Below are 20,403 nucleotides of genomic sequence, written 5' to 3' on the forward strand. Positions count from 1 at the left end.
GCTTCTTCTGTTCACCTGCTTCCATCAGTGTTTGGGAGTTTCCTATTTAGCCTTGCTCTCCAGTCATTTCCTTGCCGGTCATCATTGTAACCAGAGCCTTCGGTTGCATGTTCCTGCTACTAGTCTGCTGATCAGCTAAGTGGACTTTGTCCTTTTGTTTTGTACCTTTTGTCCAGTTTGCAGTTTTTGTGATTCTCTGTAGCTGGAAGCTCTTGCGGGCTGAAATTGCCACTCCTGTGTCATGAGTTGACACAGGAGTCTTAAAGTAATTTCAGGATGGTTTTTTGAAAGGGTTTTCAGTTGACCGTGAAGTCCTCTTTTGTATCCTTCTGCTATCTAGAAAGTGGACCTCTCTTTGCTAAATCTACTTTCATACTGTGTATGTCTTTTCCTCTTAATTCACCGTTATTACATGTGGGGGGCTGCTATCATCTTTTGGGGTATTTCCCTAGAGGTAAGCCAGGTCTGTTTCTTCCTCTACCAGGCGTAGTTAGTCCTCCGGCTGGCGCGTGGCATATAGGAAGCCGTAGGTATGCTCCCTGGCTACTGTTAGTTGTGTGGTAGATTTAGCTCACGGTCAACTCGAGTTTCCATCACCCGAGAGCTCGTTCGTTACTTATGTGTTTTTTACGTTCCCTTGCCATTGGGAACCATGACAGTATGACCGGCCTACAAAGTGTTAATTGTTTGGGCTGAAGCAGGAGAAAAAGAAGTGTTGAAGGGAAATTTTTTTTTCTTTCCCTCAGAGTTTTGCTGCCTAGCCCTTAATTGCTGTCTAGCTGCTTCTTACCTCCTCTTAACCCTTGAATGGCTCTGACCTTAGCTGTTTAACATGGATGTCCAGAGTTTGGCTGCAGGTTTAAATAATCTTGCTACGAAGGTTCAAAATTTACAAGATTTTGTTATACATGCTCCTATTTCTGAACCTAAAATCCCTACACCAGAGGTGTTTTCCGGAGATAGATCTCGGTTTTTGAATTTCAAATATAATTGTAAATTATTCCTTTCTCTCAGACCTCACTCCTCAGGAGATCCTGTCCAGCAGGTTAAGATTGTAATCTCTTTGCTGCGAGGTGACCCTCAAAATTGGGCATTTTCATTGGCACCAGGGGATCCTGCGTTGCTCAATGTGGATGCGTTTTTCCTGGCTTTAGGGTTGCTTTATGAGGAACCTAATTTGGAGATTCAAGCTGAAAAAGCTTTGATAGCCCTATCTCAAGGGCAAGATGAAGCGGAGATATACTGCCAAAAATTTCGTAGGTAGTCTGTGCTTACTCAGTGGAATGAGTGCGCCTTAGCGGCAAATTTCAGAGAGGGCCTTTCTGATGCCGTTAAAGATGTTATGGTCGGGTTCCCTGCGCCTACAGGTCTGAATGAGTCCATGACAATGGCAATTCAGATTGATCGGCGTTTGCGGGAGCGCAAACCCGTGCACCATTTGGCGGTATCTTCTGAAGAGACGCCAGAGAAAATGCAATGTGACAGAGTTATGTCCAGAAGCGAGCGGCAGAATTATAGGCGTAAAAATGGGTTATGCTTCTATTGTGGTGATTCTGCTCATGTTATATCGGCATGCTCTAAGCGTACTAGGAAGGTTGACAAGTCCATTTCAATTGGCACTTTACAGTCCAAATTCATTTTGTCTGTAACCTTGATTTGTTCATTATCAGTTATTACCGTGGATGCCTATGTGGACTCGGGCGCCGCTCTGAGTCTTATGGACTGGTCCTTTGCCAGGCGCTGTGGGTTTGATTTAGAGCCTCTGGAAGTCCCTATACCTCTGAAGGGTATTGATTCTACACCTTTGGCTTGTAATAAACCACAGTTCTGGACGCAAGTGACTATGCGTATGACTCCAGACCATCAGGAGGTGATTCGCTTCCTTGTGTTGTACAATTTACATGATGTTTTGGTGCTTGGATTACCATGGTTACAGTCTCATAACCCAGTCCTTGACTGGAAGGCTATGTCTGTGTTAAGCTGGGGATGTCGGGGGGCTCATGGGGACACTCCTATGGTGTCCATTTCGTCATCTATTCCATCTGAGATTCCGGCATTTTTGTCTGATTATCGTGATATTTTTGAAGAGCCTAAGATTGGTTCACTCCCTCCTCACAGGGATTGTGATTGCGCCATAGATCTGATTCCTGGCAGTAAATTTCCAAAGGGTCGTTTGTTTAACCTATCTGTACCTGAACATGCTGCTATGCGCTAGTATATTAAGGAGTCCCTGGAAAAGGGACATATTCGTCCTTCTTCATCACCTTTAGGAGCCGGTTTTTTCTTTGTCTCTAAAAAGGATGGCTCTCTGAGGCCTTGTATTGATTATCGTCTCCTGAATAAAATTACAGTCAAATATCAGTATCCGTTGCCTTTGCTGACTGATTTGTTTGCTCGCATAAGGGGGGCTAAGTGGTTCTCTAAGATTGATCTTCGTGGGGCGTATAATTTGGTGCGAATTAAGCAGGGGGATGAGTGGAAGACCGCATTTAATACGCCTGAGGGCCATTTTGAGTATTTGGTAATGCCTTTCGGCCTTTCTAATGCACCTTCTGTCTTTCAGTCCTTAATGCATGATATTTTCCGGGAATATTTGGATAAATTTATGATTGTGTACTTGGATGATATTTTGATTTTTTCTGATAACTGGGAGTCTCATGTTCAGCAGGTCAGGAGGGTTTTTCAGGTTTTGCGGGAGAATTCTTTGTGTGTAAAGGGTTCAAAGTGTGTTTTTGGGGTTCAAAAAATTTCATTTTTGGGGTACATTTTTTCCCCTTCTTCTATTGAGATGGACCCTGTCAAGGTTCGGGCTATTTACGACTGGACGCAGCCTACTTCTCTGAAGAGTCTCCAGAAATTCTTGGGCTTTGCTAATTTTTATCGTCGATTTATAGCTGGTTTTTCTGGCGTTGCTAAACCTCTGACGGATTTGACTAAAAAGGGTGCTGATGTTGCCAATTGGTCCCCTGCTGCCGTGGAGGCCTTTCGGGAGCTTAAGCGCCGCTTTTTGTCTGCCCCTGTGTTGCGCCAGCCTGATGTTTCTCTTCCCTTTCAGGTTGAGGTCGATGCTTCCGAGATCGGAGCGGGGGCGGTTTTGTCGCAGAAAAGTTCCGACTGCTCAGTGATGAGACCTTGTGCGTTCTTTTCGCGAAAATTTTCGGCCGCCGAGCGAAACTATGATGTTGGTAATCGGGAGCTTTTGGCCATGAAGTGGGCATTTGAGGAGTGGCGTCATTGGCTTGAGGGTGTCAGACATCAGGTGGTAGTTTTGACTGATCACAAGAATTTAATTTATTTGGAGTCTGCCAGGCGCCTGAATCCTAGACAGGCACGTTGGTCGTTGTTCTTTTCCCGGTTTAATTTTGTGGTCTCGTACTTACCGGGTTCTAGGAATGTGAAAGCAGATGCTCTTTCTAGGAGTTTTGAGCCTGACTCTCCTGGGAATTCTGAACCTGCTGGTGTCCTTAAGGATGGAGTGGTTTTGTCTGCTGTCTCTCCACATTTGCGACGTGCTTTGCAAGAATTTCAGGCGGATAGACCTGATCGTTGTCCGTCTGGTAGACTGTTTGTTCCTGACGAGTGGACCACTAGAGTCATCTCGGAAGTTCATTCTTCTACTCTGGCAGGTCATCCGGGAATTTTTGGCACCAGAGATTTGGTGGCTAGATCCTTCTGGTGGCCTTCCCTGTCTCGAGATGTGCGTGTTTTTGTGCAGTCTTGCGATGTGTGTGCTCGGGCCAAGCCTTGTTGTTCTAGGGCTAGTGGGTTGTTGTTGCCCTTGCCTATTCCGAAGAGGCCTTGGACGCACATCTCTATGGACTTTATCTCGGATCTCCCTGTTTCTCAGAAGATGTCTGTCATCTGGGTGGTGTGTGACCGTTTTTCTAAAATGGTTCATTTGGTGCCATTGCCTAAGTTGCCTTCCTCATCTGAGTTGGTCCCTCTGTTTTTTCAAAATGTGGTTCGCTTGCATGGTATTCCGGAAAACATCGTTTCTGACAGGGGTACCCAGTTCGTGTCTAGATTTTGGCGGGCAGTCTGTGCCAGGTTGGGCATTGATTTGTCCTTTTCGTCTGCATTCCATCCTCAGACCAATGGCCAGACGGAGCGAACTAATCAAACTTTGGAGACTTATTTGAGGTGTTTTGTGTCTGCGGATCAGGATGATTGGGTTGCCTTTCTGCCGTTGGCGGAGTTTGCTCTTAATAATCGGGCTAGTTCTGCCACTTTGGTTTCTCCTTTCTTTTGCAATTCAGGGTTTCATCCGCGTTTTTCATCTGGTCAGGTTGAATCTTCGGATTGTCCTGGAGTGGATGCGGTGGTGGATCGGTTGCATCGGATTTGGGGACAAGTGGTGGATAATTTGGAATTGTCCCAGGAGAGGACTCAGCAGTTTGCTAACCGTCGTCGTCGTGTTGGTCCCCACCTTCACGTTGGGGACTTGGTGTGGTTGTCTTCCCGTTTTGTCCCTATGAGGGTTTCTTCTCCCAAATTTAAGCCTCGGTTCATCGGTCCTTATAGGATTTTGGAGATTCTTAACCCTGTTTCCTTTCGTTTGGACCTCCCGGCATCTTTCGCTATCCATAATGTGTTCCATCGGTCGTTGTTGCGGAGATATGAGGTACCGGTGGTTCCTTCTACTGAACCTCCTGCTCCTGTGCTGGTGGAGGGTGAATTGGAGTACGTCGTGGAGAAGATCTTGGACTCCCGTATTTCCAGACGGAGACTTCAATATCTGGTTAAATGGAAAGGCTATGGTCAGGAAGATAATTCTTGGGTGACTGCCTCTGATGTTCATGCCTCGGATTTGGTTCGTGCCTTTCATAGGGCTCATCCAGATCGCCCTGGCGGTTCTTGTGAGGGTTCGGTGCCCCCTCCTTAAGGGGAGGGTACTGTTGTGTATCCGCTTTTTGGGCTCCCCTGGTGGTTGCTGGTGGTACTGGTGACTTGTTTGCACTTTGCTTCTTCTGTTCACCTGCTTCCATCAGTGTTTGGGAGTTTCCTATTTAGCCTTGCTCTCCAGTCATTTCCTTGCCGGTCATCATTGTAACCAGAGCCTTCGGTTGCATGTTCCTGCTACTAGTCTGCTGATCAGCTAAGTGGACTTTGTCCTTTTGTTTTGTACCTTTTGTCCAGTTTGCAGTTTTTGTGATTCTCTGTAGCTGGAAGCTCTTGCGGGCTGAAATTGCCACTCCTGTGTCATGAGTTGACACAGGAGTCTTAAAGTAATTTCAGGATGGTTTTTTGAAAGGGTTTTCAGTTGACCGTGAAGTCCTCTTTTGTATCCTTCTGCTATCTAGAAAGTGGACCTCTCTTTGCTAAATCTACTTTCATACTGTGTATGTCTTTTCCTCTTAATTCACCGTTATTACATGTGGGGGGCTGCTATCATCTTATGGGGTATTTCCCTAGAGGTAAGCCAGGTCTGTTTCTTCCTCTACCAGGCGTAGTTAGTCCTCCGGCTGGCGCGTGGCATATAGGAAGCCGTAGGTATGCTCCCTGGCTACTGTTAGTTGTGTGGTAGATTTAGCTCACGGTCAACTCGAGTTTCCATCACCCGAGAGCTCGTTCGTTACTTATGTGTTTTTTACGTTCCCTTGCCATTGTGAACCATGACAGTCCTCATATTTTGTGATGTTACATAACAAGCACCTAATTGCACAACATACACTGATGAATCGGACCACCTGTAGATTTTCCAACCTAAACTTGACTGCAGGGCATAACTACCGCAGTTGCAGCAGTCGCCATTGCAACCGGGCCTGACATGTGAGGAGCACACCGAATCCAGCAAATACTTTAGCTGGATGTGCGTCTTTGGAAACACATTCAGCTGAAGTGTATTGCGACGCACAGGCCCATCGAGTCTGTGGGTGGCAATACATGGTGCCAACCAATCAGAGGCAAACATCTGATGTCGGCATGCACATGACCGGGGACGCATGGCAGTGACATCATGCTCTCCTGTCGCTTGCACGCTGAAGTCAACTTCTGGTTTCACAAGATGATGCTGTGCGGCGGGGAAGCAGAGGGAAAGTGAGTGGTGATTTATTTATTTTTTATGTCGGCGAGTACAGGATGGCCATACTACTGCAAGGATGAATTTGGGCTGTGCATTATACTACATGGATGACTGTGGGCTGTGCACTCTACTAAATGAATGACTATGGGTTGAGCATTATATAATTATAGAATGTGAATCATAGAATGTTAGAGTTAGAAGGGACCTCAAGGGTCCTCGTGTCCAACCCCCTGCTCAGTGCAGTATTCACTTAACCATCTCTGTTTGAAGACTTCCTTTGAAGGAGAACTCACCACCTCTCGTGGCAGCTTGTTCCACTCGTTGATCACTCTCACTATCAAAATGTTTTTCCTAATATTTAATCTGTATCTTCTCCCTTTCAGTTTCAGTACATTGTTTCTCATGTTTTCATGTGCAAATGATAATAAAGATGATCCCTCTACATTGTGACTTCCCGTCAGATATTTGTAGACAGCTATTAAATCTTCCCAGGTACGAAACATTCCCAGATACTTTAACCATTCCTCGTAGGGCATACTTTGCAGTCCGCTCACCATCCTGGTAGCTCTTCTCTGAACTTGCTCCTGTTTGTTGATGTATTTTTTTAAATGTGGAGCCCAGAACTGGACACAGTATTGCAGATGTGGACTGACCGAGGAGGAGAAGAGGGGGATAATTATTTCACGTGAACTAAACTATATGCTTCTCTTAATATGGAACGGTGTTTGCCTTTTTTGCTGCATCATCACACTGTGGACTCATGTACAGCCTGTGATCTATTAGTACACCCAAGTCTTTTTCACACATGCTGTCACTTAGTTTTCTTCCTCCCATTCTGTAGATGTAATTTGCCCAGATGTTGAATGTTACATTTCTCACTGTTAAATACTTCAAGAAGTTGTCAAGGATTAGCAACATGACTGTTTGTTTCCAGAAGTGACGCCACATCTTTCCATGTACAGTCTATGGTATTGCAGCTCCCTGTCTTAAATAAGGATGAGTCGCAATGAAGGTAGGTTCACATGATCGATTTCTGTACACTCAAGAAAAATGTTCCCATTATTCTGATAATACTTTGATCAGAGTGGAATCATTTTTTCTTTGACGTGGATAGTTTCTCCATTTTTTCAGTCCATCAAAATGTCATCCAAGTGCGGTCCGATTTTTTTTCACGGAACATTAGACCTGCATTGCTGATTTTGATCCGACACTGGGATCAAAATTGGACGTTTCTGATTTTTTTCCATAGAGCAAGGAAAAAAGGGACATGTGCACAGCCTCGTAGAATATCATAGGTAAGAGTGTTATCCGTGAAAATTACGGATAGCACTCGTCTGAGAAAATCGATAGTGTTCACAAGCACTAACAGACACAGCTGGACAGATATGGGTCTGTTTCTGGAAAAATACAAATGCTCTTTCTTATTTCTGACATCCCCCCAAAATTCTGCAATGGAAAGAAGGCAACTGAATCCTCTGCACACAAAATGGAGTTTGAATGACACAACTGGAATCAAGCATATCTACTACATGGGTTGGGTAACAGAGAAAAATGGCAGACACTTCCAAGCTGAGTATACACCCTGCAGAGCAGACAATTCAGGGCTCATTTATAACATTACTAGAACATTTTACAACTTCTTTTTGGTGCCCTACTGGGGATAGAAAGGTAAATATTTAGAAAGGGTTAAATATGAGCTAGAACACTGTCAGGCCACTTTAAGGGAATAAAAAGGTCCCTGTAATATAATTCATTTAATTCATCTAGAATATAAACATGAATTATATATACAGAATTATAATACTAACAGATAATTTGTAAGCACAAAACTAAAGATAGCATGACAAAAACAAAATAAAGAAGCAGGTTAATTATTTGGGAGTATCCATGAGAATGCACAATGAAAAAAACACACGTAAAATACAGATAGGATGAGCTGTGGGTGTGAAACTATTCATACGGGACGCATTCAACTGCAAACACACATAAGAAAACCCTAGGCATGCAAGGGTGTGTGTATATATATATATATATATATATATATATATATATATATATATACATATTTGTAATTAGAAACATGGCTTAATTGCAAAGACAGTTTTTTCAGCCAGAGGAGCAGATTCAAAATTATTAAAGGGAAGCTGAGAGTGGATTTTTACTAGTCCATCTGACAGCAACATGATGTAGGAGCAGAGACCCTGACTCCAGTGATGTGTTATTTAATGGGATGTTTAGTGCATATTTCATAAAGTCAATGTTTTATCAGCAAGAGATAATTATCGGAGGACTATTAAACCTGCTGTCAGGTAATCTACCATATTCATAATTTTCTGTATAATCACACTCCCACTGCCACCAGCACTGATTGGCAGCTTTCTGTCTATGCACAGTGTACACAGAAAGCTACCAATCAATGGTGTGGGTGGGGTTATACAGAGCTCAGCATTTAGAGAACTGATAGATCTTCAGCAGATACTGTAACTCAGTTTATAATTAAAACAGCATCAAGCAGCCCAGTAAGTGACACATCACTGGAATCAGTGTCTATACTCCTACATTATGTTGCTCTCAGATGGGGTAGCAAAAACCTGGTACAGATTTACTTTAAGGAAGAACCTATACTTCTTTTTCTTGCTGGATCTATTGATGTCATTGGCTCGAAAAAACTGTAGCAATAGCTGCATATGTGATTAAAGCAATGTACACCATGGACCCATTCATTGACAAGTGTGAGTCTGTCAGCAAATCAGATCAAATTTTTTTGTCTCCACCATTAATCTGCAAAAATAAAGGGCATGTGAATGAGGTGATGGGCTGTAATGAGTTCGTGTTCTAGTCCCAACACAAAATTTTGAACATGTGGTAGTGTTTCACACAGAACAGATTTTTGTAGCAGTTTTCTGTGATAATTTGTCTTTTTTTTTGCGCCAATTGTTGCCGCCGCATTTTTGATGTAAGTAATAGAAAAATATTAAATGCTCTACAAATATTGCAGATTTCTGGAGGTTTTTTCATACTCAATAATCATTCTTGGGCCTTTGGCGTATTTTTAAACATGAAATACTCTTAAGTATTGCAGTTTGCCACAATGTGTTTTTCTATAGACTTTTCTATTTGAAAAATGTATAAAGTAAAGCACGTGAGTAGAATAAAATGCTTGTACAGAACATTTATGGCATTCTTTACCTGCAAAAAAATTCTTCTTTATGGAGGAATCTGTGATTTAACAAAACGATTCGCCCCGCAGGCATGAAGCTCTATTCATTCTTGAGGTGGATCTGTTGCTGTAAATCATCCCTGTTCACACTGCTTCAATCTTATTGTTTTAATTTAAACATTTTTATTTATAATCTTGTAACATCGATTCATGAGACTTGTTGGCCAGAACAAGTGTCTGTGTAGCCCCAGCATTAGGCTATGGTCACACTATCAGTATTTAGTCAGTATTTCACATCAGTATTTGTTAGCCAAAACCAGGAGTGGGTCAAAAATACAGACTTGGTGATGTGTTTCTATTATAGCTTTCCCCTCTGTTTGTTCCCCTCCTGGTTTTGGCTTACAAATACTGATGTAAAATACTGACCAAATACTGCTAGTGTGACCGTAACCTGTCACCAGGAAAATGCAGTCTGATCTGCAAGCATCATGTTATAGAGAAGGGGGAGCTGAGCAGATTGATATATAGTCTTATTATTTATTTATTATGCTATTCTTATATAGCGCTATCATGCTCTGAAGCGCTTTACATACTTTATCATCACTGTCAACATTGGGGCTCACAATCTAGATTCCCTATCAGTATGTCTTTGGAATGTGGGAGGAAACCGGAGAACCCGGAGGAAACCCACGCAAACACGTCTTCTGAGAAAAGATTCAGTATAATCTCTGTTTTAGGCCACATGTACACATTGAGTATGTGGAAAGTTTTTCCAAAACCAGGAGTTGGCAAAAAATGCTGACGTGGCGCAAGTTTTTCCCAATATACTTTTCCTCCAACTGTTCCACTCCTGTTTTTGGCTTTCAAATGCTGAAGTAAAGTACAAAACTCATCAAATTCCCAACATGTGCACCTGGCCCTAATAATTAAGGTTCTGCTCTTTCTGGGACTTTTAGTCCGGTCGGCCGTCCTATCAGTGACAGCAATCCCTCTACGCACTCTTAGGCCGGGATCACACATACGCGAGATACGGCCGAGTCTCGTAGGTGAAGTCCCTCCTCTGGCGCCAGCACTTGGGAGCGGAGCGTGCGGCTCCATGTATTGCTGTGTGGCTGCATGCTCCGCTCCGGAGTGCCAGCGCCAGAGCTGGGTTTTCACCTGTGAGACTCGGCCGTATCTCGCGTATGTGTGATCCCGGCCTTATACAAAGAAAGCTGTCAGTCACTGATTGGATCACCCACCGGATCTAAAATCCCCAGAAAGAGAAGAGGATTAAATGATTAAAACACAGGTTATACTGAAACTTTCTTCACTAACCTATATATCAATCTTCTTGGCTTCCCCTGCTCTATAACATTGTGCCTGAAGATTGGACTGCATAATAATGGTTACAGGTTCCCTTTAAGGTCTAAGGTGCCATTATCTTTAGACAGTGCATATGCTGCAGCATTGTGCCCCAATCACACACCATATTCCACCCTAAAATGTATACTCCATGAGAAAAAACTTTAACTGCCTCTACATGTAAAATCAAAGGTACATGGAGTTACAGTATGGGCCCAAAGAATTCTGTGGATAGCAGGGGCCCAGTTTTGACCTAGGCTAAATCTTTGCCACTTTGCACAGCGATTTCCATTTATACACTGCAGCACAAGGGCGTCAGTGTACAATATAGAGCACAGCTCACCCATTGCTGCAGCAAGAACTTCATGTCAGTTAAGCTCATCCTGTGGGAAACCTGGTAGTCGGGATCTGGAAGGAGGGCGAAAAATGTCTGAGAGCAGACAGTTTAGAGAGGCACAGTGTGTGCATCTACTCCCTGCTACTGTTTTCCTCTCTAATGGATCAGCTCATTGCACTCACAATAAGGCTGCTGTCACACTAGCAGTATTTGGTCAGTATTTTACATCAGTATTTGTAAGCCAAAACCAAGAGTGGGTGATAAATCCAGAAGTGGTGCATATGTTTCTATTATACTTTTTCTCTGTTTGTTCCACTCCTGGTTTTGGCTTACAAATACTGATGTAAAATACTGACCAAATACTGCTAGTGTGACGGCAGCCTAAGAGTCCACATTGTATGACATATCGTATAAGCCGAGAATTTCAGCCCATTTTTTAGGCTGAAAATGCCCCTCTCGGCTTATACTCGAGTCATTCCCAGGGGTCGGCAGGGGAGGGGGAGCGGCAGCTGTCTAATCATACTCACCTGCTCCTGGCGCGGTCCCTGGACGTCCCTCGTTCGCCGGGCGCTGAAAGCTTCTTCCTGTATTGAGCGGTCACATGGTACCGCTCATTACAGTAATGAATATGGACCCCACTCCACTCCCATAGGGATGGAGCCGCATATTCATTACTGTAATGAGCGGTACCATGTGACCGCTCAATACAGGAAGAAGATGCCGGCGCCCGGAGAACCAGGGACGTCCAGGGACCGCGCCGGGAGAAGGTGAGTATGACGGCGGCAGTGTGCTATATTCACCTGTTCCTCATTCCCCTGCAGTGATGCTCAGGTCAGAGGGCGCGATGACGCGATTAGTGTGCGCGCCGCCCTCTGCCTGAGCGTCAGTGCGGAGGACGGGGAAGACACAGCGGCGTCCAGTAGTGGAACGGAGGACAGGTGAATATAGCAAGTGCTGGGGGCCTGAACAACGAGAGGTGAGTATGTCATTTTTTTAAATCGCAGCAACTGCATATGGGGCACATATCTCTATGGAGCATCTTATGGGGCCATGTGTAGCGTTATATGGGGGCAAATATCTCTATGAAGCATCTTATGGGGCCATGTGCAGCGTTATATGGGGCAAATATTTCTATGGAGCATCTTATGGGGCCATGTGCAGCGTTATATGGGGGCAAATATCTCTATGGAGCATCTTATGGGGCCATGCGGAGTGTTATATGGGGGCAAATGTGTCTATGGAGCATCTTATGGGGCCATAATCAGCATTTGTGCAGCATTATACGAGGCAAATGTGTCTATGGAGCATCTTATGGGGCCATAATCAGCATTTGTGCAGCATTATATGGGGCAAATGTGTCTATGGAGCATCTTATGGGGCCATAATCAGCATTTGTGCAGCATTATATGGGGCAAATGTGTCTATGGAGCATCTTATGGGGTCATAATCAACATTTGTGCAGCATTATATGGGGCATATTCCTTTCCTCCCCTGATGCACCTAGGGATGATAGGGCCAGCAGGGTGAGCCGTCCATGAGTGGAGGCGCCATTGTGCAAGTTATAGGGTGCCAACCTCCCCTGGCAGTAAGGGTGGTTCAGTTCTCAATCAGTGACAGACACCGCCCTATGGTATCTACTACAAGTGTCTGCATAATATTTTGGTCGTGGGTATGTGTTAAGTCTTCACTTTATTAGTATTTTTATTAATCAATTAAAAGTTATATTTAAATATCCTAATTACGCAGTTTCTACAATGATTTACCTCTAAATATATACTCCTAATTGAATTCTTTTTTTTCTGTGAGATAAACACAAGCCCTAACTCATAGAGTTGAAGACAAACAAATATAAGTACTAACTAATTAGTCAAATTCAAATTATAAGGTGAAATACATGAATGAAAAAATACTAAGTAAAATGAATGAAGGATACATTAGTACATACATCACAGAAATGTGCAATTATGTCTAAGCTTAGTAGTAGAGATTGAATAATTTATCCTTAGATGAAACAGACATTTGTCTCCACCTTTGAAGTTACTGCAAATCATCCTTCGCACCCCTCCTTACACACCCAAAGTTTCCTTATTCTTTCTATGATGCCATGTGACAGTCATGCTGACTTCATGAAATGACAAATTACAAGTTTTTCATGCAAAGACCAAAATAAATACATAAGGGTACTGATGTCACCCTTGTAGGCCATATTGATGTTGAATTAGATCACTTCCAAATATATATCCATTAGTTGTCCTCAGATATCATGTTTTACAAAAGTCTATTAATCTGTTTCCTTTTTGTATCATTTGTTTTGTAAAGAAGGGTGACAGTGACAAGCAATATGGTCGCCATTACTACTCCTATGAAAATTGTCACCCAGCTTTATCTATATTTGCAGATATATTGGATGCATATTAGACATATTTGCCTTCTATTTAGGACTCTAGCAAGATAGATAGATAGATAGCATCTCTTTATGGGGGATGTCATGGGGTCATCTCACACATAAAATGTCTTGTTCAAATAAGGGTAAACTGAAGGAGTTTAGTAGATTTTTTTACAACTGGTTGGAAGAGGACAAATCTTCTTAAATATTTGTTATTGACATTATTTTAAAGTGAAGTGAATTCTTAAGGTACCTTCACACGAAACGACATCGCTAGCGATCCGTGACGTTGCAGCGTCCTCGCTAGCGATATCGTTTAGTTTGACACGCAGCAGCGATCAGGATCCTGCTGTAATGTCGCTGGTCGCTGAATAAAGTCCAGAACTTTATTTGGTCGTCCGATCGCTGTGTATCGTTGTGTTTGAAAGCAAAAGCAACGATACCAGCGATGTTTTACACTGGTAACCAGGGTAAACATCGGGTTACCAAGCGCAGGGCCGCGCTTAGTAACCCGATGTTTACCCTGGTTACCAGCGTAAAAGTAAAAAAACCAAACAGTACATGCTCACCTGCGCGTCCCCCAGCGTCTGCTTCCTGACACTTACTGAGCGCCGGCCCTAAAGTGAAAGTGAAAGCACAGCGGTGACGTCACCGCTGTGCTGTTAGGGCCGGAGCTCAGTCAGTGTCAGGAAGCAGACGCTGGGGGACGCGCAGGTGAGTATGTACTGTTTGTTTTTTTTACTTTTACGCTGGTAACCAGGGTAAACATCGGGTTACTAAGCGTGGCCCTGCGCTTAGCAACCCGATGTTTACCCTGGTTACCCGGGGACCTTGGCATCGTTGGTCGCTGGAGAGCGGTCTGTGTGACAGCTCTCCAGCGATCAAACAGCGACGCTGCAGCGATCGGCATCGTTGTCGCTATCGCTGCAGCGTCGCTTCGTGTGAAGGTACCTTTAGGCTCGGTGCACACGGAAGTTTTTCAGAGGGATTATGAAGTGGATCCACTCCAAAATCCACTTGAAAAACTGCATTTATTTTTTTCTTCGAATACTGTTTGATGTGGAATTTAAAGCAGATCCTCTCCTGAATCCACATAAAAACCTCCGTGTGGATATACCCTAAACTTCACATGCGGCCATCAATTATAGTGAAAGTCTAGTTGGATAGTCCCTGCAGATTAATGTAAAGGTTGAATATACGTTATACATATACTTTCCAGCACCACTACAACTATGGGATCCAGTTTTGGGCTCCACATTTTAAAAAGGATATTCAGAAGTTAGAATCAGTTCAAAGGCGGGCAACTAGATTATTACAAGGGATGGAAGACCTCTCATATGAGGAGAGGTTGGAAAAGTTGGGCTTGTTTAGCTTAGAAAGAAGAAGCTTCAGAGGGGATCTCATTTCCATGTATAAATATATATGTGTGGCCAGTACAAAGGACTGGCACATAACTTATTCCGTCCAAAGACCATACTGAGGAGGACCAGAGGGCTCTCATTACGGGTGGAAGAAAGGTGATTTCGACAGGTAACAGGAAAGGGTTCTTTACAGTTAGAGCAGTCAGACTGTGGAATGCCCTTCCACAAGAGGCAGTAATCGCAGACACTATGACAGCTTTTATAAAAGGCCTGGACGATTTCCTTAATACACGTAACACTGTGAATTATAGTTAAATTAGGGGCAAAATGTACAATTGGTGGAGAAAGGTTGAACTTGATGGACCTAGTCTTTTTTCAACCTATGTAACTATGTAAGTATGCAACTAGTCCTGGCAATCGATGATTTTCAGAGTTCCAAATCAGTTAAGTAGCATTACAGGGGGCACAGTACTCCGATGCACCCACATTGTGCTGACAACTGTAATGAGGTGCCAGCGCTGTCTAGTGAATGAATGTGAATGGCTCAAATGCTGACATCACCCAGCGTAAACTTGTCTACTCCATCCTGAAGAGTTCGATCAATGCAAATGGAAACTGGTGAGTAGTAATTTTCTTTAGTCAGCAAAAGGGAACATGTCCATTGGGGGTCAAAACAAGGAACTGGAGAGGGGCTTAATAAGCACAAACATATCACAATGTAATTTTATAAGCCTTTGCAAAGGGGAACCCAGAAAAACTTAATTCTACCACTTGGTCATAGCAAAGAATTAACAAGGTCAACCATCAAATATCAAATTTAGCTTTGCTACGTTTTGTTATTTTAGCTATTTTTGATATCTGTAGGGTTTCTTCATTAAAACAAAATAAATATGGTTAAGAAGGCAAAGCAGAGGGAATTGTGAACCATCTTTGCCGTCACTCACCAGTTCTCCTGCATCCATTGAATAGCTTGTCCATCATCAAATATTTTTTCAAAATCATATTCTAGCATGAGAAAGACTGAAACATTATGCTCTTCCATGTCTACGGTGGAAGTGAACACAAGTGTGCTCCGTCCTGGCTACTTCTTCAATGAAACAAGACTGGTATAGGAAAAGCCTGTTTAACCAGTATCATCAGTACAGGCTCCCACCCCTTTACTAAGCACAGCCTGCGCCTGCCTCACCTACAGCATCATGTGCAGAGATAAGCCGGTAGCAGTTACAAAACGTTAGTAATTACACAATACTGTCTACTGCACGGCCCTGAACATGAATATGAAGACTTGCCTCTTATCCCTGGTCTGACATGCAACTCCATTACATAACGACATTTCACTCTTTTATGTTGACAGATCACCTGACAGAATGGAGAATGTCGTTATCAGTAAAGTACAATTATTACAATGTATTCTGGCAAACTATTAGAACTACCGATTATTACTTTAAATGGAAATCCATACATCTCTTTTACCCTGACCATCCATATAAGAGATATTTATTATTAATGATCTGATGTACTAATAAAGGGAATCTGCAGGAGGATCAACCCTCCTAAGCCATCTATATCTCCCGTGCTTCCCCCATACTCTGGAACTCTCTACCCAACACATCAGACTCTCACCTACCATAGAAACCTTCAAAAAGAACCTGAAGACTCACCTCTTCCAACAAGCCTACAGCCTGCAGTGATCCTCAACCCACTGAACCGCCGCACAACCAGCTCTACCCTCACCTAGTGTATCCTCACCCATCCCCTGCAGACTGTGAGCCCTCGCGGGAAGGGTCCTAACTAGTGTTGAGCATTCCGATACTGCAAGTATCGGGTATCGGCCGATACTTGCTGTATCGGAATTCCGATACCGAGATCCGATATTTTTGTGATATCGGGTATCGGTATCGAAACAACATTAATGTAAAAATGTGTAAAAGAGAGAATTAAAATAAAAAATATTGCTATACTCACCTCTCCGACGCAGCCTGCACCTTACCGAGGGAAGCGGCAGCGTTCTTTGTTTAAAATTCGCGCTTTTCTTTCCTTTACGTGAGTCCCGGCTTGTGATTGGTTGCGTGCCGCCCATGTGACCGGCACGCAACCAATCACAGCAAGCCGTGACGTAATTTCAGGTCCTTCAGGATTTTAAAATTACGTTCCGGCGTTGTGATTGGTTGCGTCGCAGTCACATGGGCGACGCAACCAATCACAGCAAGCCGTGACGTAATTTCAGGTCCTTAAGGATTTTAAAATTACGTCCCGGCTTTGTGATTGGTTGCGTTGCAGTCACATGGGAGACGCAACCAATCACAAGCCGTGACGTCACGGGAGGCTGGACACGCGCGCATTTTAAAATGGGCGCGTGTCCAGCCTCCCGTGACGTCCCGGCTTGTGATTGGTTGCGCCGCGATCAACCAATCACAAGCCGGGAGGCTGGACACGCGCACATTTTAAAATTTTAAAATGCGCGCGTGTCCAGCCTCCCGGCTTGTGATTGGTTGACCGCGGCGCAACCAATCACAAGCCGGGACGTCACGGGAGGCTGGACACGCGCCCATTTTAAAAAGCGCGCGTGTCCAGCCTCCCGTGACGTCACGGCTTGTGATTGGTTAATGGCGGCCATGTTGCCGGGACGCGGACCAATCACAGCAAGCCGTGACGTAATTTCGTCACGGCTTGCTGTGATTGGTCCGCGTCCCGGCAACATGGCGACGTGACCAATCATAAGCTGGGACGTCACTGGAGGCTGGACACGCGCGCTTTTTAAAATGGGCGCGTGTCCAGCCTCCCGTGACGTCCCGGCTTGTGATTGGTTAATGGCGGCCATGTTGCCGGGACGCGGACCAATCACAGCAAGCCGTGACGTAATTTCGTCACGGCTTGCTGTGATTGGTCCGCGTCCCGGCAACATGGCCGCCCTGACCAATCACAAGCCGGGACTTCACGTAACCAAGTAAAAGCGCGAATTTTAAACAAACAATGCTGCCGGTTCCCTCGCTGAGGTCCAGGCTGCGTCGGAGGGTGAGTATAGCGATATTTTTTATTTTAATTCTTTCTTTTACACATTTATATGGATCCCAGGGCCTGAAGGAGAGTTTCCTCTCCTTCAGACCCTGGGAACCATCAGGAATACCGTCCGATACTTGAGTCCCATTGACTTGTATTGGTATCGGGTATCGGTATCGGATTGGATCCGATACTTTGCCGGTATCGGCCGATACTTTCCGATACCGATACTTTCAAGTATCGGACTGTATCGCTCAACACTAGTCCTAACTCCTTCTGTACCTGTTAGTGCCTTGTTTTTTTACTCATGTTTATTGTATTTGTCTATATTTGCCCCCTTTTCACATGTAAAGTGCCATGGAATAAATGGCGCTATAAAAATGTATAATAATAATAATAATATATGTGCATGTAGGTCATAGGGAGCTGAATGTAATGATACCTTGATATCTGTGATCTGATGTCTTTTTCCAGAAAAATCTACCTTTTTCTTATAGATAAGTGAGTTGTTAGGATGTATGGGCCGGACTGTGATCTGTATAAGAAGCTGCCTCCAATAATTATTTTACATGAAGGGGGAGTAACCAGTGTGCTACGTAATGGTTACCAGTGTGATGTGTAATAGTTACCAACGTGAGATGCAGTAGGAAGATGGGAGAAAGTTCCACAAAGTCACCTATCACTGCAGCCCTCCACCAGTCGGGCCTTTATGGCAGAGTGGCCCGACGGAAACCTCTCCTCAGTGCAAGACATATGAAAGCCCACATAGAGTTTGCTAAAAAACACATGAAGGACTCCCAGACTATGAGAAATAAGATTCTCTGGTCTGATGGGACGAAGATAGACCTTTTTGGAGATAATTATAAGCGGTATGTGTGGAGAACATCAGGCACTGCTCATCACCTACCCAATACAATCCCAAAAGTGAAACATGGTGGTGGCAGCATCATACTATGAGGGTCTTTTTCAGCTGTAGGGACAGGACGACTTGTTGCCATTGAAGGAAACATGAATGCGGCCAAGTACAGAGACATCCTAGATAAAAACCTCTTCCAGAGTGCTCTCAACCTTAGACTTGGCCGAAGGTTCACCTTCCAACAAGACAATTGTTGTGAACTATACTTCTTGGCTCCCTCTTGTGGTCACTAGTGATTTGGCACTTGGATTGTCTTTTACCAGGTTGGTACTCACCTGCTTCGTTAGGCCTGGGGTGTTGCTATTTAAACTTCCTGGATTCTCAGTCCAGTGCCTGGCATCGTTGTAATCAGTTCATTTCTGTTTGCTCCTGTCTTCAGGTCCTGGTTCTTTGCGAGATAAGCTAAGTCCTGCATTCTTATTTTTGATCATTTGCATAGTTTATATTTTTGTCCAGCTTGTACAAAATGTGATTCCTGATATCGCTGGAAGCTCTAGGGGGCTGATATTCTCCCCCCACACCGTTAGTCGGTTTGGGGGTTCTTGGATATTCAGCGTGGATATTTTGCAGGGTTTTTGCTGACCATATAAGTCATCTTACTATATTCTGCTATTAGTCAGTGGGCCTCTCTTTGCTAAAATCTAGTTCATTCTTACGTTTGTCTTTTCTTCTTACCTCACCGTTATTATTTGTTGGGGGCTTGTATTACTTTGGGGTCTTTTCTCTGGAGGCAAGAGAGGTCTTATTTTCCCTTATAGGGTTAGTTAGTTCTCCGGCTGGCGCGAGACGTCTAGGATCAACGTAGGCACGTTCCCCGGCTACTGTTAGTGTTTGTGCTAGGATCAGGTATATGGTCAGCCTAGTTACCACGTCCCTATGAGCTGGTATTTATGTTTGCAGACTTTGCTGTAATCTCTGAGATCCTTTGCCATTGGGATCTTAACAGTATGCCAGGCCAATGAATAGTTGATGCATTGCAGAAGTGGGATTAAAAGAAAAGGAGTTCTGAGTTTTTTGGTTTTTTTTCCTCTTTCTTCCTTCCCCTTTTTCTCAGAGTGGCTGTAAGCTTTGCTGCAGACATGAATGTTCAGACCTTGATTACTAGTGTGGATCAGCTTGCTGCACGAGTGCAGAGCATTCAGGATTTTGTTGTTAGCAGTCCTATGTCTGAGCCTAAGATACCTATTCCTGAGCTGTTCTCTGGAGATCGATTTAAATTTAGGAATTTTAGGAATAATTGTAAATTGTTTCTATCTTTGAAACCTCGTTCATCTGGAGATTCAGCTCAGCAAGTTAAAATTGTTATCTCCTTTTTGCGTGGCGACCCTCAGGATTGGGCTTTCTCGTTAGCGCCAGGAGATCCGGCATTGGCGGATGTTGATGCGTTTTTTCTGGCGCTCGGATTGCTTTATGAGGAGCCTAATCTTGAAATTCAGGCAGAAAAAGCTCTACTGGCTATCTCTCAGGGCCAGGATGAAGCCGAGGTGTATTGCCAAAAATTTCGGAAATGGTCCGTGCTTACTCAATGGAATGAATGTGCTCTGGCCGCAAATTTCAGAAATGGTCTTTCTGAAGCCATTAAGAATGTGATGGTGGGTTTCACAATTCCTACAAGTCTGAATGATTCTATGGCGCTGGCTATTCAGATTGATCGGCGTTTGCGGGAGCGCAAATCCGTTAATCCTCTGGCGGTGTTGTCTGAACAGACACCTGTTTCAATGCAATGTGATAGAAACCCCGATCCAGCAATGCAATGTGATAGAATCCTGACTAGATCCGAACGACAAAATCATAGACGACGGAATGGGCTGTGTTTTTACTGTGGTGATTCTACACATGTTATATCAGCATGCTCTAGACGCCTAACCAAGGTTGTC

The 20,403-nt window shown here is 43.9% G+C and overlaps 1 protein-coding gene across 2 annotated transcripts in view; it reads right to left on the bottom strand.

The window, feature by feature from the left end:
- Positions 1-20,403, bottom strand: part of LOC143770027 (very long chain fatty acid elongase 6-like) — a 61,598-nt gene that overhangs the window by 21,123 nt on the left and 20,072 nt on the right. Inside the window, exon 1 of one of the 2 annotated variants that reach the window (XM_077259205.1) lies at positions 15,555-15,703. The exons of the other annotated variant lie outside the window; for it this stretch is intronic. Coding sequence (XP_077115320.1) covers positions 15,555-15,652 — 98 coding nt within the window. The 5' untranslated portion in view covers positions 15,653-15,703. Of the gene's footprint in view, positions 1-15,554; positions 15,704-20,403 lie in introns of those variants that run through there. 2 annotated transcript variants of the gene reach the window in all.

The sequence above is a fragment of the Ranitomeya variabilis genome, chromosome 4 (genome assembly GCF_051348905.1).
Source record: "Ranitomeya variabilis isolate aRanVar5 chromosome 4, aRanVar5.hap1, whole genome shotgun sequence".
In the NCBI taxonomy this organism is placed as follows: Eukaryota; Metazoa; Chordata; class Amphibia; order Anura; family Dendrobatidae; genus Ranitomeya; species Ranitomeya variabilis.